The sequence below is a fragment of the Echinops telfairi genome, unplaced genomic scaffold (assembly GCF_000313985.2).
Source record: "Echinops telfairi isolate 266 unplaced genomic scaffold, ASM31398v2 ScPeMD7_7469;HRSCAF=8507_0, whole genome shotgun sequence".
In the NCBI taxonomy this organism is placed as follows: domain Eukaryota; kingdom Metazoa; phylum Chordata; class Mammalia; order Afrosoricida; family Tenrecidae; genus Echinops; species Echinops telfairi.
Window position 1 is genome coordinate 43,555,454 of NW_022111372.1, and position 18,521 is coordinate 43,573,974.

Here is an 18,521-nt window from a genome sequence, read left to right on the forward strand (position 1 = left end):
TGATGATGGCAACAAAAGTACAAATGTGCATGACACAATCGATGGATGTATGGATTTTCTTAAGAGTATTATGAGCCCCCATAAATGATTTTTAAAAACCAAAAAACATCACTGGATTCCTTGAAGGATTTGAGAGATTTGCGCCATCATCAAGGACTTGACGTACATATGGTTTGCTATTCTCATCACATCTTCATTTAACTTGCCTATTTTTCCTGTGCAAAAATAAGATGGATGTTAAAGAATGACAGTATATTATCTTAAACTTAATAGGTGATGACTCAATTGGAGTTGCTATGCCAGACGTGGTCTCATTGCTTGAGTAAATTATCTTCCAGTACATGGTACACAGCTACCGATCTGGTCAATGCCATTTTCGTTTTTCTGCTATTGAAGGATCAACAGAAGCAATTTGCCTTCACTTTATTACGTCAGAGGTGCATCCTAATTTAGTCCACGGGGACTTGATTTTCTCTTCAAAGATTGATTAAATTGATAGCATTATGCTGTTTTGACCGAAGAAGAAAAAACATTAACGACTCTAAGACTTATTGGTAAAACATCTGCTTACTAGAAGGTTGGAAATTAATTGGACAAAAATTCAGGCATCTTTCACTTATTTTAAATTTCTATGGATACAATTGTGTATGGCATATTGAGATATTGTTAATAAAGTGAGAGATAAGTTATGTCATCTCATCCCTCCCGTAACTAAAAAACCACAATACCAGGTAGGCCTTGTTAGATTTTCAAGGCAATATGCCCCTCATTTAGGTGTACTAATCCAGTCTATTTATCAAGTGACTCAATAAGCTGTTAGTTTTGAGTGTGGCCCAGAACAAGAGAAGGCTCTGCAACAGATCTGGGCTTCTATATAAGCCACTCTGTGTTGTGGGCCATGTGATCCAGCGGATGTAATGGTGCTTACACTGTCAGTGGCACAGGGAGATGTAGTTTGGAACCTTTGACAGGCCTTTATTGGTAAATCACAGCACAGATCCTTAGGATGTAGGGGTCCATGCCCTAATATTCTTCGCAGATAGCTACTCCTGGATTAAGAAAGAGCGCTTGTATGTTACCGTGTGGGAGGCCCTCCAGACTCACACAGCTGCCCTCCACTGAAGCAGCAAGTTGAGAAGAATGCAAGGAGATCACAGGTCACCGGGTGCAGTCACAGGGATCCAAGGCCAGCAATATTGTGACAGGGCACCACTATCTCCCAGAATCAGTGGGACACTTGGGTCACCGGCCCCCAATGTGAAATATTGGACCTGGTCAAGCATGATGGATAGGGGTAAGACTGTTATAAAAATGTCATATAATCAAGAAAGTATTATCAGGCTATGTCCTGACTGATAAGTTGGACTCCACCCCTACCATCACACATGTACATCACATTTACATAAAATCTAATCATCACAATCCATCCCTTGTGAAGTAAGCAAAGTAGTTTATGCTGAACAATTATAGTTCTAGGATCAATTACCTACGCCTAAATTCTATAAAAAATATCACCTACCCCATCCTTTTTTTCTGTAGACCATTGGTTCTCAACCTGTGGGTCGTGACCCCTTTGGGGTCAAACATCACTTTCATAGGGGCCGCCTGATTCATAACAGTAGTAAAATTACAGTTGTGAAGTACAAATGAAAATAATTTTAATGTTTGGGGGTCACCACAACATGAGGAACTGTATTGAAAGGTCACGGGATTAGGAAGTTTGAGAACCACTGCTGTAGATCCATTAGGAAGAGAGAAAACCGCTCCGTGGGATTTTATGAGAAAAACACTTTATATCTTTTTCTCCCTTCAATTTTGGATATCTAATATCTGAATTGCCCATTTCTATCAACTCAGTGATCTGAGGAGACAAGCACGTTCATACAATAGTGTGATGCTAGAGCATACACCTTTAAAGAAAAAAAATTCAAACTTTGAGTGGCAATATTAAAATATTGTATGGGCAAAATATGTAATGATGCCAAGAAGTATCAAAAGAAAATAGAAAGACTACACAAAGCCACCAAACTGAAAAAATAGTTCAGATTCCATCATTTCAAGAGGTAGCATAAGAATAAGAACCAATGGTACTGATGAAGAAGCTCAAGCTGCACTGAAAACATTAGCCAAAAACAAGGCTCCAGGAATTGGTGGGATACTCATTGAAGTTTCAAGAAGCTGATGGAATACTGGAAGCACTCACTCATTTATACCAGGAAATTTGGGAAATAGCTATTTGGGCAGCTGAAGGGAAGAGATCCATATTTGTGCACATTACAAATAAAGGAGATTCCCAAATGCTCAAATTAAAGAACATTATAATTAATACGACATACAAGTAAACTTTAGCTGAGGATTATTCAGCAATGGTTGGCAGGGAGCTGCCAGAAGCTCAAGTCAGATTCAGAAGAGGACTTGGAACAAGGGGTATCATTGCTGATATCAGATGAATTGGGGCTGAAAATAAAGAATTAAAGAACGATGGTTATTTGTGTTTTATTGACTATGCTAAGGCATTTGACTCTGTGGACCATAACAAACTGTGGATAGCCTTGATAAGAATGGGAATTCCAGAGCACTTCATTTTGCTCATGCATAACACATACATGGCTCAAGACACAGGTGGAAGAATAAAACAAGGGAATACTTTATGCATTAAAAATCAGAAAAATATGCATCAGGGTTGCATCCTTTCACCGTATTTATTCAATATGTTTGCTGAGCAAATAATCTGAGAAATTAGATTATACGAAGAATAATGCGGCATAAGGAATGGAGGAAGATTTATTACCATTCTGGGATATGCAAATGACACAACCTTGCTTGCTGAAAGTGAAGAGGACTTGAAGCACTTGCTGATGATCAAGGATTTCAACCTTCTGTATGGATTACAACTCCAACATCCTCACAACTGGGTCAATAGGTAACATCATAATAAATGGAGAAAAAATTGAAATTGTCAAGAATTTCATCTTACTTGCATCCACAATCAATGCTCATGGAAGCAGCAGTCAGAGGATAAGAAAACACATTGCCGTAGGCAAATCTGCACAAGACCTCGTTGAAACATTGAATAAGCAAGGATGTTCCTTTGAGGACTTAGATGTGCCTGCCTCAAGCCATGGTATTTTCAATTGGACATTGAATAATGAATACCAAAGAAGGATCAGTGCATTTGATTTATGGTTTGGCAAAGAAGATGGAAAATACCATCATCTGCCAAAAGAAGAAGCAGATCTGTCTCAGAACAAGCACAGCCAGGAAGCGCCTCAGAGGCGAGGATGGCTGACTGTCTCACACACTTTGGACATGTCAGGAGAGACCAGTTCCTGGAAAAGGAACTCAGGCTTTGGAGAGAGGCGGCAACAAACGGGGATACCCTTAACGATATTGATTGACACAGGGGTTGGAAAAACGGGCTCAAATATAAGAAAAATTATGAGGATGGCACAGGACTGGACCTCGTTTTGGTCTGTAGTGTATAGATAGTGCTGCTATGAACAGAACTGACTAGGCAGCAGCTGACAAAAATATCACAACAAGCAAAGATAAAATGGAGCACAGAAAATAAGAAAGAAATACACGCATGACCAAAAAAGTGATAAAAGTTTATATAGTTTAATACTTGAGTACATTAGTGAACGAGTAAGTACACATCAATGAAAAGTCTGTGTGATCCAAATTGGGACAAACATACCCAATGTAGTCTGAGTAAACAATATATAAAAATTAGAAGCCTATCTGGTGGGTAACTAGGTCACTAGCTATGAATTTAAGAATATAGAGATATATCAGAGATGTATTGGACTGTATTAATTGGAAGAAGCAGAAGGGAAAACAAAAACAAAAACAATGCAGTTAAATTAAAGCAATTGAAAAGTGAATTATAAGGATAATCAATTGCAATTCTAGAAAATAAATAGCTTCATCCGTGAACTATTGCTTTTTATAGTTTCAAACTTTTCTGCTTCTCTTTTACAACAGCACAGGAACATGTTAACCATTTTCAGGCTAGTTAAATCAGAAGAAACAACTCCCTTTCCACTTTTTTTTTTTGGTGTTTCCTAGTTTTTTACCAAAATCCTGAATTAAAAATACATTTTATTAAAGAATTTACATTATTATCATTTATAAAATCCTTCAAACCCTAAATTCTATAAAGCAACACCCTAAATTGTTTATTTTGTTTTCATTGCAATAGTCACTCTTTAACAGTGCCTCAAAACCATCAATCATTCAATTGGTTTATATTTTTCATGCGTAAGATTACCTTGTGAATATTTCTCAAGTTCCAAAATATTTGACATTTTTATGACATTAGAAGTTCGAAGTCTATCTGAGAGTCTAAAATCCGAGACACTAGGTGTGCATAAATAGAGAATCCTGAAAATTATACCTTAAAATCACCTAAAAAATTTAACATGAATCTGGAATACATGTTCATTTTTTAGTGTCATAGAGGATTGCTATTAGTATTTATTTTTAGCTTTTTATTGGGAATTGGGTGAAGATTTACAGAGTAAATCAGTTTTACCTTTAATAATCAAAACATTTTGTTTCATATAATTGATTACAGTCCCCACATGGTAACATCACTTACCTGACTTTCTCCCTATGTTTCCTGCTCAATTCCTTCTTTTTGTTTAATCATTCTGGACTTTGTCCTTGCCTCAAAAGGTTATGACAATCTAATGAGGGGGACTCTACAAGGGTATCTTGATCTATTTTCTAAAAGGAAATTGTTATTGGGGCTTAATATAAAGACATGTTTTAAAAGTTGAAAACTGCATTGGTGAGAAAAATGTCAGTAAGTTGCACCAAGGAATTTATTATTTCTGTACACATTATATGGCCAAATATACTGAATGGCACAACATAGTATGCCTGGATCTCTATCCTTCAGTGAGTTATACACAATATTTGCTATAGAAGTTGTGTTTACTTGTTCTCTCCACTTTGCCAATTTGGAAAACTTTAAATTTTCACTTAATTATAATAGTTTAAAAATAATTTATTCCCTGTACCATTGATCTAATAATAACCCTTCCTCTAGGGGACTATCAATAATAGACTCAATAATACACCTCTTTCAAAGTTCCAGTGAATCAAGCATATGATTATAGAAATTTCAGAGGTCATTTCAAGACTTTATAAGCATTTCTATTGTAATGGCTATATCCTTCACCTTCATTCTATCATTTCCTAACTATCAGAAAAGAGAACTAATCTACAAAAGTAATTTCAACATTAGATTTTACCCAAACTATGAACTGATATAAGAAGGAAATCCTGAAACTACATATTTGAAAACCATTAATGTTGTGGGAGTCTTTTAGCATGTAAGTAAAGAGATTATAATTCTATTTTACAAGTGATGTGATCTGCTATCATTTATTTTCTCTTTATTGTCCCATAACTATGATAACTTTTTTCCCCTCATTCTTTTACTAATTTTCAACTGAATGAACACATTTGAAATTGAAATGAGTGGATCTTCATTGTCTTCCCTGGAGTACTTAGGGAAGTACTTTATCATTCTATCATTCTATCCACTGCCAGCTCCCCTGTTGGTACTCTTAAGATTCACTTCATCTGCTCACATTCCTGCCACAACTTTATCTCACTATAGAAATGACTCTTCAAATGATTCTCCTTATTCTATAACTAGCTCTTAGCTTCTGCATTAAATACATTAAATGCATCACCCTACTCCCAGTGCACAATTGAAGGGAAGTCATATGGTTAAATGCTTGTGTATAATATCAAAATATTTTAAAATTTCTGTCATGTTAATTAAAATAATATATTCATACAATAAAATTTTGACTATGCATTATGAAATAATCAGAGAGAAAACACTATGTGGTCCAAATTAATTTATTTTCTCCTTCTACGTTAAATCACGATTTAAAATTCATTTGTACCTTTTGCTTCCAATTGTAATCATGCAAGAAAGTACAATGTAATCAATGAATTGTAAAAATTATTTCAAATGTGGAACCAGAATGAGGAACATAGTATAAGAAGTAAGATCCTAGATTTTGTCTTATTTCTGGTATTGCTTATGTGGAATATTGTTAAATACAAAATAATACCTCATCCACACTCTAAAAATTATAACAGTAAATATTTTATTAATCTAATATTATTTCTTCTCTCGCAATATCAATCTTTATAGCATCTTGTACCTGAGGGTATAAAATACTCTCGACACCTAACTTGTGCTTCCTGACTTAAATTTCTAATATTTATAGTACAATGCACATGCTCCAAAATGTTCAGATTAATTCTCAAGTAAAACATATTTTTTCACTGCAATGAGGTTTATAGTTTCTTTTATGACTCTCCATTGATTTCTATTCTGAACTAAGCAATGTTTCACTACAATGCTTTTCCCAGGAGTAGTCAAAATTGACAGTTTAAAATTTCCACTGCTCTTTCAGAACAGTCACTCTCTCTGACTTAATTCAAAGAGAAATACAGAAAAAGTATTAAAGTTTTGTGTTTTATCATTGGCTTTCCCTGCAAAATCTTAGAAATTGTCATTTACCCTGGCATGTAGTATCTTATGGAGATTGCACATGGCTGATTTCATTTTGTTAGTAATCGATATGGAGGGTGGCTCAGAAGTTCTAAGGAGCATTCTTATTATATGATGATGTTTACTCATCTCTTAAGTGATGTTTTCCATATATACACCATAAAAAACTGAGATCCACTAGATTCCAACTTATCAAAACCCAATTGGATGGAGTAGTACTGCTCCTTTGGTTTCTGAAGCAGTAAAATTTTATAGAAGAAGAAGGTCTCTTAGGGTGACTGATGGATTCGAACTACTGAAATTGTGGTTAGGATTCCAGAACATAACACAATACACAACCAGGATACACACTAATAAAGACTGCATTTTTGTTGCAAATCAGCACCTTGAAAACCTGACACTCTGAATAGACCAATTATGCAAGATCTAGATAAAAGGGCATACTCTAGGAGGCATTTTTACATTATTCCTGGACAAATCAACCCGGTTAGACTCTGGTTGCTTAAAGAAGGCATGCAGGTGTTTTCACAGTTCATTGTCACACTCTTACTATGGGAGAGATTTTGCTGCTTTGGGTTTACTTAATAACTGAACTTTTATATCTTGCATTCTTGCATGGTTCATCTAAAGAGATATTGATATACTGGTGATATACACATATATTTCCATTAGAATCCCAATATGGAAGCCAGAGTCAGTTAATAGGTATTTGTACAATAGTGGGATAGATTAAAAAATATTGCTACAAAATCATAGAGTCTTCATTAAACAAAAACATCAAATTTCATTAAACCTCAAATGAAATTGATGTGACACTATCAATTTTCAACACATCGTCCATCTAGGTCTATACACTTCTGAAGGAGGTAGTTCCATCTCTCTCTCTCTCTAAAACTTCCCTGAATATGTGTTCCTTATGCCACTTCAAAATGGTGGCTTTGGCATCCTTCATGAACTGAAATTGTTACTTTTTAAGCAATTAAAAATTGTTACTTTTTAATGTGTTTCCCACATTATGATTGATGCACTTTATTATGGGATTTTTTTATTTGGTGATTTCTTGAATCTTAGACACAAAAAGAAATGAGAGGTTTCACTATTGGGACTGTAAATGGTAAGATTTCCCTTCAAACTTATTTTAGACAACACTTTGCTACCTTCCAAAAATGAGCAGCTTCATTGCTGTGATGAAAAAAAAAATCCTTGGAACAATTTTCCAGACCACTTCTCACCAATACATTTCTTAAAATGTATTTATAATAAGCCCCTGTTATTGTTGTGAGCCCTTCAAAAATATATCCTTATTATGCCATGGGAATTTCAAAATACGGTTACAATAGCCTTCTGAGCTAACCTCCGTGCCTTTAAAAATTACCACCCCCCACCCCCAAGATCTCCTTAGAAGTTAATTTTTCACTGGAGTTTTTAAAAGATACCTAATGAGATTAAGATAAGTTTAGTATGAACAGAACTTGTCTGCAGACAGTCTCTGATTGTAGAGACATGTTTAGGCATTTTTTTGTTTGGAATAAACTCATGCATTTATGAACTGAATCTCTAGTAGCAATATTTTTAACTTACCTTAGTGTCTCCATGTTTAAAATGCATAGATCAACCATTATGTTCTCCTTTTGTTATTCCAGGTTGAATTGAGGATATTATGGATAACAAAAACAAGACCAGAGTCACTGAGTTTATCCTTCTAGGGTTCCAGAATGAGAGAGGAGTAGAATTTTTCCTCTTTGTTGTATTTCTTCTCATGTACATGACGTCTCTGATTGGCAACACCATGATCATCCTTCTGGTGTGTGTTGATTATCATCTGCATTCACCTATGTATTTCTTTGTAGCCAATCTTTCCTTCATTGAGGTCACTATAACATCCACAGTTATGCCAAAGATGCTAGCCAACACTTTTTCTCCTACCAAAGCAATATCATTTATGGGATGTCTCATGCAATCTATCTTCTACTTCCTCTTCGGATCTACAGAATTTTTCATCTTAGCGGTTATGTCCTTTGACAGATACGTTGCCATCTGTAACCCACTGAGGTATACCATCATCATGAACAGACAAACATGTGTGCTCTTACTTCTGGCGTCCTATGTGGGTGCGTTTTTGTCAATGTTGGGGCCCTCTGTCTTAACTGCCCCCTTAATATTTTGTGGGCCAAATAAAATTAATCATTTCTTTTGTGACAGAGCCCCGGTGCTAAAGCTAGCTTGTGCAGATATTTCTCGGGCAGAGCTTGCTGACTTCATTGCCTCTGCTGTATTGCTCTTGGGATCCCTGCTCTTGACGGGAGTGTCATACACCTACATTGTTATTACTATCCTTAGGATTCCATCTGTTCAAGGAAGGCAGAAGGCCTTTTCCACCTGTGTTTCCCACATTACAGTGGTTACACTTTATTATGGGAGTGCTATCTTCCTCTATGTCCGCCCCAAAAAAGGTAATGCGGTGGATATTAACAAATGTGCCACTGTATTGAATACCATTGTAACACCAATGTTGAACCCTTTCATTTACAGCCTCCGAAATGAGAAAGTCAAAGAATCCCTGAGAGATACCTTTAATAAGTATATAGGTGCATTAACAAATTTTAGATCTCAAAAATGATGTTTTGCTGACATATGTGAATTTGTATGCTGGGCAACTATTCGTTCTTGATGTAATTTCTTGAAGGTTCATTCTTGATATAATTTCTTAATGATTAAAATTATCAAATAAAAGAGAAACAGATACTATAATCCAGTATTTCTTAATCAAAGTTCAATGCTTAGAAATATACTTAAAATCTTTGAGAAATTTATATTGAAATAAAAGTAGATTGTTGTTGATGTCCTCAAGTGCCAATGAGTGGGTTCTGACTCAGGAACAGAACAAATCATTGTCCCATCCTATGAGATCCTCACAATAATGCTAACGTGTGTGCCCATTGCTGCAGCCACTGTGTCAATCCATCTTCTGAAGGGTCTTCTTATTTTTTCTATCCTTCTTCTTTACCAAGCCTAATATCCTACACTAAGGACTGATCTCGCCTGATGATGTATCCAAAATATGTGAAACAACATCTCATTATCCTTGCCTCTAAGAAGCATCCTGGCTATACTACTTCCTAGACAAATTTGTTTGTTTTCTTGGCAGCCCATGGTTTCAGTACAGTAGAACCCCAGTACTCGACCTCATCAGTACTCGATATAATCTGATTTTGTTGTGAAATGTCGAGAATGTTTTGCATGCTTTCAGACAAAACATTGGAAATCCCACCCAACACACGTGATTTGTGTAAACAAAAGAAGTTCGTGTTTCGGCCACTTGGCTTTAGTTGCCATAGTTAGTACCCATTGTTTAAACAATTTGTGCTGTGTTCCAAGCATTTTGCTATAATTTTCTTAGTTTTTGTGGCTTTTTGGACTGTTTTTAGATAAAAAAAGAGACATGGGTCCTAAGAAAGAGTTTTTTTAAAAGAATCATCATGATAAGGAACTGGTTAACCGTCTTATTGGTATTGTTGATGATAATTTAGTAAACCCTTTTAGAAAACAGTTAAAGAAATGCCAACAGCAGACGACATTAGACAGATTTTTGTTTTTTAGAGAAAGCCAACCAGTTTCTAGTACACAAAAGGCAAAGAAGGGAGAAAGAAAAAAACCTCCTGAAAAGCAGCTACCAGTTGAGCTGATTTGATGGTAGGGGATTCCCCTTCCAAACAATGACTCTCTCCACACCTCCTCTCCACATCCCTGTCCTCAGTTCCAGATCCTCATCAGTCTCAAGGTATGGGCCATACTGTAGTTAAAAACTTTTTTAATGTTGTGTTTTTTATTTAAATTATATTATTTAACTCGGAACTTATTGACTTTGAAATTTCTGTGTAATGTTTTGTCTAAAAAGGCAAGGTTAGGGTAAAAACTTGGTGGTCGAGAATGGATTAATCTGTTTTCAGTTATTTCTTATGTGAAAAATTAATTCAGAATTTGACTGCATCACATCTCGACACTCTTTCTAGAATGGATTAGCCTCAAGGTCTGGGGTTCTACTGTATTCTTCTTCAGCACCACATACGCGTTTCCATATACATAATACATAAACAATAACAAAACTGTCTTTTCCATTTCCTCGTGATGACAAATCTTTTAAAATTCAATTCCTGCAAAACATGCAGATTTAAGCAGTCATTATAGGGTGGTTTTGCTTATGATAGATTCTCATGTTCTACCACACAGCTCACTGGTAACTTTTTGTTTGTTTTCAAATTAATATATATTTTTTATTTAATACAAACAGACTTCCTTTAGAATGAAATAAGAATAGATGTATTTGGACTTTATATTCAAAATAATGCATGTAAAATCAATTACCCCATTAGTTACTTAGATTCAATTTAAATTAAAGACTGACCTCAAGATTTGATAGCTTTTCCAGTCGACAGCGACATGTTTCTACTTCTATGACCCAGAAGTTGAAGGTCTATCAACCTGTGCCAATGGAATTGATCAAAACTTACATACCTTTACTGATAATGCAGAGAAGGGATAACTACTGGGAATAAATCAGATAAGTCTATTCCTAGTATACTTCACAAGTGCTGCAAATGATGTTAACTTCTGAATTTTAACTAACAAGTGGTTTTATACAATGAGATTTTTTTTGTTGTTAAATAATGACCTGGAATTTTATCATGATATTTTTAGGATGTATTACCTTTTTCATCTGTGGTCAAGTAATTACAATATCTAAATTAAATGCAAATATGAAATTGCTCCAAGGTAACTACTATGTTGAGTGTGATTGTTAATGTAGAATATATCTTTCTTTTGTCGAGATGTAACTTCAAAAGAATTCCATTGAGTGAAATAAGTTTAGTAAAATATACAAAATGGCATAAATATATATTATATATTAAAATATAAATTTCATTGTTGTCTGAACTTCTAAGATTCTTTCTCTATTTGTGTATTAATCTGTGTTTATGTTAACTACATCAAAAATATAGTTATCTGTATTTGTAATTCCCTCTGACGTATTTACAGCCTATTAATTCTGATACTTCTAATAAATATTCACAATGTCCACTTTTATGACTCCACCTTTTGACTTTCCCTCTGATGGAAGGAAACAATTCACATTAATCTACACGTCCCCTTTCAGGTACCACCTACTCATGTCATGTCTAGGCTTCGAACTCATTTCCAGAGCCGATTCATAGGGCCTAGCCACTGCTATCCAGTGAAAGGAGATACGGAATTTCTCTTCTCAATATAAATGGTCATTGAATACTAACATTTTATATTGCCATTAATAAAACATGAAGGCACAATTTTAATTTGTATGGAAGTAAGCGTGTATTTGTGAAGGAAAACAGCTGTTAAGAAATTGGTGGCGATAAGGCCATTTAAGAGAACCAGGTGCCCATTTAAGATGTTTGCCTAGAAGAACCTCCTTTCTCCCCCATAATATCAGATGAGGTAAGCTTCAGTTCACTTTTTGTGGGTTCTATGTATTTTTGGAAATCCCACATCACTCGGTGCACTTATTATTTTAACATGCATCTCAAGAGTAAAATGAGCTGGTAAAATGTCTTCATAGAAGGTGTATGATTTTCTTAACATATATGTGATGACTGTTTTATACCTAGTGATGGTCAAGTGCATGTCCCTTAATTGCATGTGATTTCCATCTCTAGTACTTGATATATAGTGAGGCAGAGATTTTTTCTTATTTCATTCATTAATGTATCCATAATATCTCTAAAATTGTGTGTTGGCTAATATTATGGATAAATATTGGTTGACTAGGAAAATAAAAAGCTAAAGAATTGTAAGGTTCAAGATATACTTGCTTAGTAAGATGATAAAATATTAAGATCTCACTCTTCTTATATAGGTAAATTATGGTAAGGTCCAAAACCACCAGCAGCTTTTCAGGAGAAAGGTGAAATTGTCTGCTGTCTTACAGAGTTAGTCTCGGGAACGCTAATTGGTTGCTATGAGCTGGAATGGAGTCAATGGCAGTGAATTGTTTTTTTAATCAATTATACTGACACTGAGGAGCTCAGTTTCATAGTCACATATTCCTCTTTGTCTACTACTATCGCATCACATTTTAGAGAACAGCCAGCTAATGTAGCAATATCAATATTCATTTATGAACATATTCTCCCATTTCCACGTTTCTCTACGTTTCGTCAACCCCACTCGATCATGTTGTACAGTGAAAGCACCCTCACAAGTAGCTGTTGGTTCTTTCCGTTTTCTTTAATAAATAGATTTTAACTTGCATACAGCCAGGCATTTTACTCTCAAATGAATTATTCTGCAGAGCTTATTTATATAATTTGGTACGGAATCCTTACATTACATAGTGAAAATTGTTTTTCTCTGTAAGTCAAAAGCCATATTTCTATATCTTCTACTTTCCTCTTCCTATTTTCCACAGTCCTCAGATCTATGGAAATATCACGAGCCCATCTCATTCAGCCTGCATTTGATTTCAATTCATCACCGTGAAATTATGAATAATGTCTATGCTTCTAAAATGACAATGGTTACCAACACTACACTTTCCAACAGCCATGGAATCCTGGTTGATGAGTAATCAAATCCCAAAATACTATTTCGAGGATATAATATCCATCCAGGACCAATTGTTATGCAAACATTCTTGGCAGATTCAAGTAAAGTTGTATCTTTTGCTGGTTATCTGGGAAATGAGAGCAGAAATAGAGAGTAAACAAAAATGGAAGTTACCAAGCAAAGCACCACTTTGGCAACTGAAACGAATCTACAAGAGTGTTCTTGCGGAAGTCATTACAAACTATATAGTTCAGAGTTAGCCCAAATGAAGCTCATGCTTTTATCTCCTCCTAGTTTGGAATATCTTATTTCTAAATTACCCATTCCAATCAACCCTGTGCTCTGAGATAAGCATGTTCTTTCATGTGAATAATCTTCTTGTGTTTCTTTATCTACATGCAAAGTCAAATCTAGAGTAGGACATCATCAAGATACCCAGCAATGTGCCCCAGCTCACAGGGTCTCCCTATGCTGTATTGCACCACATCCATGCAAGAAGTGAATCCAGGTAGTCACCTAGCAAGTATTCTAGACTGCCTGAAAGCTCCTTTTAATTTTTAGGCCTAGGGCGTAGAGTTCTGTGATGAGCACATCCTTTCCTGGCCTAGGTGCATCCACAAACAAATGGCTTGCTCAAAATGTAAACAGCCAAAGTCACCTTTCTTTGCCCCTTCAGGCTCCCAGCAGTTCTCTTTGGGTGTTTTGTCAAATGAAACAAGCCTGACATTTAAGGAATTGAGTGGGGTGTAACTTTTCTAAGTAATTGTAAAGGGCTTAAGACAGGAGGACTTATAGCTCTCTCTCATCATAATTTCCAATGTTCATTTCTATCACACATTATGTCAATAATAGTAAGTAGGAAATATCAGTATGATCTTAGTACAGCCAGATCCTAAGCACCATTCTTTTTTAAACATTCAAGCTCAACATTCTCTTAGGTATCTCATCAAAATACATATTGCAAAGTAATTTTGTTGACAGAGAGAAAGAAAAAGGGCAAAGACAGAACATAATTTCAAAGGTGTTATTTCAGAGTTCCAGGGTGAGGTTCACAGGACCCTCCCTACTTGTGGCTCAGGAAGTGGCACCACCTGGGAGGGAGGGGAGTAGAGGGAAAGGGACTAGAGTGTCCTCAGCTGTCCGTGCAGGGGGTGGAGAGTTTTATAACTCTGGTCTTGGGGAGGGAGTAGCTGGGGAATTTTCCATTGTGATTTTGCTGTCTGCAAAGCCGGGACTGAACATCAATGTTCAATGTTATCTGCTAAGATTAACCTCCTGGTTACTCACTGAAAGGGATGGGGAGGGGGAGGGGGAAGCTTGGTTTTCTGAAACATCTTTGGAGTGTTTTTCACTTGCCCAGGACATTTTTCCATTGGCTTGCCCCACTAACTCCAGTTCTGCCTGACACATATAGCCTCAGCTGCTGGCAGATCGTTCCAACACACATGACATTCTATGAGTGTGGTAGTTACATAATCTGGTGTCAATTTGGGACTTAAGAGGATTAAGAGTGAAGGGGTGGAGTGTACTGTGTCAATGGGGTCATAGCTAATGAGGCCTCTATGTGGACATGGCCTTCTCCTGAGGATTCTGGAAACTCCTATATTTTCCTCCTTGGAGATGGGAGACAAACTCTCTCTCTGCTCACTCTCTGAGAGATGCTCTACTGACAAGACACATGGTGCTACACTGATATAGCTTGTGATCTCTGGAATTGGAGAAGCCATGTGGAGAGAGCTCTGCCAGCTCTGAGAGGCTTCTATCACCACTGGATCCACAGGACTTTGCACCCACTGGTTTGTCATCTTCCTGCATTCAGCATCGTTGCATGTGTTTCATGAGTCTGAAGGGGACTTAATTAGCTGGGTATTGGACTTATGGGCTAATATCAGACTTATAGACTTGATCTATGGGTATTGGACTTATGGGCTAATATCAGACTTATAGACTTGATCTAAACTGGGCTGGATTGTTTTCTCAATATTCAACGGCTCCTGTATATAAAGCTTTTTCTTATACACACATGAGTGTCTATGAATTTGTTTCTCTAGTCTGCCCAGACAAACACAATGAGTCATTTTGTCTAAGTAGCATGGATTATGACTCAGAGTGGTAGTTACATAACCTGTTGTCAAATTGAGAATTAAAAATGAATGGGTGGAGTTTAGCCTGTCAATCAGGTCACAGTTTGATGACCTCATTTGTTGGAGGTGGAACACACACTCACTCCCTGCAAGACATTCCTGTGGACAAGGCACATGGAGCTATGCTAGAGCCCTGGAGCTGAAGTAACCACATGGAAACCCCTGCCAGCACTGAGATGCTTACAACACCACTGAATCCACAAGACTTCCCACCCACTGACCTGTAATCTTTCTGCATTCGGTGTTATTTCATGTGCTTTGTTAGTCTGAAGAGGACTTTATAGATTGGTATTGGACATATGGACTAATATTGGATTTATGGACTTGATCTGGACTAGGCTGGGATATTTTCTTAATGTACAATTACTCTTTTCAAGAACTTCTAATTTTCCTAGGTTCATACTTGGTACATTCTAAGTTTCAAGTATTAGTTTACATTTACACCTGGTTTTTTTCATGTTTTTGAGTCATGCCTGATCAGCAAATTAAGACATTTGTAGTCTGTTGTTAGTCTGGAAGTTATGCTGAAACCTGTTCACTGTGGGTGGCCCTGGTGGTATGTGGAAGCACCAGTGGTATGACTTCTAGCAACATAGCAACCCCCCAGGCACCATGATACAGCTAACTGACACCCAAGTGGTAGAGTTGTTGCAATGATAAGAAAATTGTTTTTTAATTTTAATAATTGAGTTCCTCTCTAATTTGAGAGTTCCACTTCAGAAAGTACCTTGCAGTGTCGCACTGATTGTATAGACTAGTGATGTTTTCCTTTCCCCGCAAAAAATTATTTCCTAAGTGTACTTTTTGACAGCTGAAAAGAAAATATCCAGATTTTACCAAGGCTGTTGTATATAGAGTTTGAGTGGACATATTAGGTAAGGTATGAAAAACTCCTCCACTCGATAGACTGGGTGAAGTAATAAACTGTAATTTGAGATTTCAATGTAATCTTTGAGTTTTCTTTGATGCCTGAGCTGGATGTACATAAATGTATCTAAGAGATGTATGAAATTAAATCATTGTTCCCTGACCCATGTATTAAGAATTGTTCTTTGGAAGAAGCTCCCTAATCCCACTTCCTTATTACAAAAGGTTAATAATAGGAAATATTGAATCTCAGGTAACATAAAATAGTTCTTTCACAGTGTCAAACTTATTTAAGGACTCTAGATACAGTGGATGCAATCATAAGTTTATTCAATTTATCAGTTTGGCTTTTCAGTGAGTAGTACATAACAAATGGAAATAAATCATCTTAACTTTAACCAAATAGAAATTCTTTTTTATGTGTTATGTCAGATAAAGAATGACATTTAGTATTCCAATCGCATTGGGTTTTATAATGGAATTATAAAATTAAGAAAAACAATTATGAAAGTTCAATCATAAAAGGATAGAGAACTTTAGGCGGATATCCATCATGAACATAGATACAAAGATTCTCAACAAAATCTTAGCTAATACAATCTAACAGTATATATATAAAAATAATATATCATGGACCAAGTGGGATTCATACCAGGGAAGCAGGGATTATTCAACATTCAAAAAACAATTAATGTAAGCCACCACATTAACAAGAAAAAAAGATAAGAACCATATGATCATATCAATTGATACAGAAAAGGCATGTTACATTATCCAAAACCCATTGAAAATACAAGCTCTGAAGAAGACAGGATTTGAAAGGAAAATCCTCAACTCTTTAAAGGCCATATATGCATCAGTGAGATCTGAGGGGGACACTCCACTGGGTCAACTGGACTCTTCCTCAGGTACACTGGGAATCTGAGGCTTTGACTTCCGAAAAGACATGGTGTCTGAGGAAGCGGAGGACACCTGTACTGAGACTGTTGAACGGTTGGTAGCCTGCAAATGTGATCTTGCTACCTCAATGCCCCATATGCTGCATTAAGATATGTGTTATTCTGGCCAAACTGTGATGGACATTTTCAATGATTATTATTGTAAATTTCCCTGACAATTAACCCCCGTTGTTTGTGTAAATAGCATCCAGCCTGGAAAGGATTGATTCTGTTCAAGTGAATAATTCAGGTACTGTGATATGGATTTAGCCTACATTGACCCAATAGCCCTCTCTCAACATGGCTTTAAATAATTAGTACCCGGGGCTCATTAAAGGCAATGAAAGATCATTATGCCTCAGAGGGATGATTGATAAGACTCTGAACCATGAATTAGCAAGGAGGAGTTGAAAAGGAATCAAAGGCAGATAAAAAACAAACAAACAAAAACATAGACCCAGGAATGGTTTGGGGGCTCACACTACATCCTAAATCCAATTTAAGAACAATTAGTTCTTACATCATGGCCCTGCTTGATACTCACCCTCAGGAAGAGACCACAGAAGACATGGGTGCTATAGCAAAATGTAGCAAAGAAATTAGATTGTGTCCAGCTCTGAGATAAAGTAATGTCTTGGGACTTAAGGGCTTGTTTCCAAAAAAGCAGCCATCTAAGTGAGGTGTCAACTAAGTCCACATGGAGGAAGCACACCATCATCAGTAACTGAAAGATTGTAAATCATATCTGAACTCAAAGCAGGGGTTAGTATCAGAGTCTCAATTGTGAGAATCTGGTTTCCAGAAGGCGATGGCAGACAAGGGCGAGGGAGCCCGAGGTACATTTGTGGGAATGACATAGGAAATGCGCCTCTGGTGATCTCTCTCTATGCACAATAAAGGGATGGGAGGAAGGGGTTACTAAACAGAGTGCAGTGGAGAGATGAGTAGAGACCATCATTGGGATAAAACTGACTTGAACAGTTAGAACTGTGTCAGTTGATCTCCCTCTGATGCATGCTGTCCCTGATCTCTTTTTCAACATTTTCTGTATTTTCATTTGTTCATATTAGGGTTTATCTCAGACGTTTATGTCATCAGGGGGCACCCTCTTGAAGTTATGTAGTATGTCTTTGGGTATATGAAATCCAGGATTGATGAACCTATAGGGACAGCAAGAAGAATAAGGGTTTTGCAAGTTGCAGCGGGCACAGTGGTGTGTGTGTGTGGGTGCTGGGAGGTGGATGTAAAAAGGGAGACGATGTCAAGCTGTCCATGTAGAAAAAGATGTTTGGAAACTCATTGTGGTCACATTTGTACAATATTGACATGAATTACATGAAATATGCATTAACTGTCATTTAATAATAAATGAAAATAAATATAAAATATAAGTAAATAATATAAAATAAAAGAGCATTAAGTTACTCAAATCATATATTGACACCATCTCCT

At 36.4% G+C, this 18,521-nt stretch overlaps 1 protein-coding gene across 1 annotated transcript; it reads left to right on the forward strand.

Moving 5' to 3' along the window:
* The first annotated feature begins 8,201 nt into the window (after nt 1-8,201).
* Nucleotides 8,202-9,161, forward strand: LOC101645034 (olfactory receptor 6M1-like). The gene has a single exon (XM_004697238.2). The coding sequence runs from the start codon at nt 8,202-8,204 to the stop codon at nt 9,159-9,161; it is 960 nt and encodes a 319-aa protein (XP_004697295.2).
* The last annotated feature ends 9,360 nt before the right edge of the window (nt 9,162-18,521 follow it).

What these genes read in the sequence shown, in the direction of transcription:
- LOC101645034 (XM_004697238.2), top strand. Translation starts at nt 8,202, where the DNA reads ATGGATAACAAAAACAAGACCAGAGTCACTGAGTTTATCCTTCTAGGG.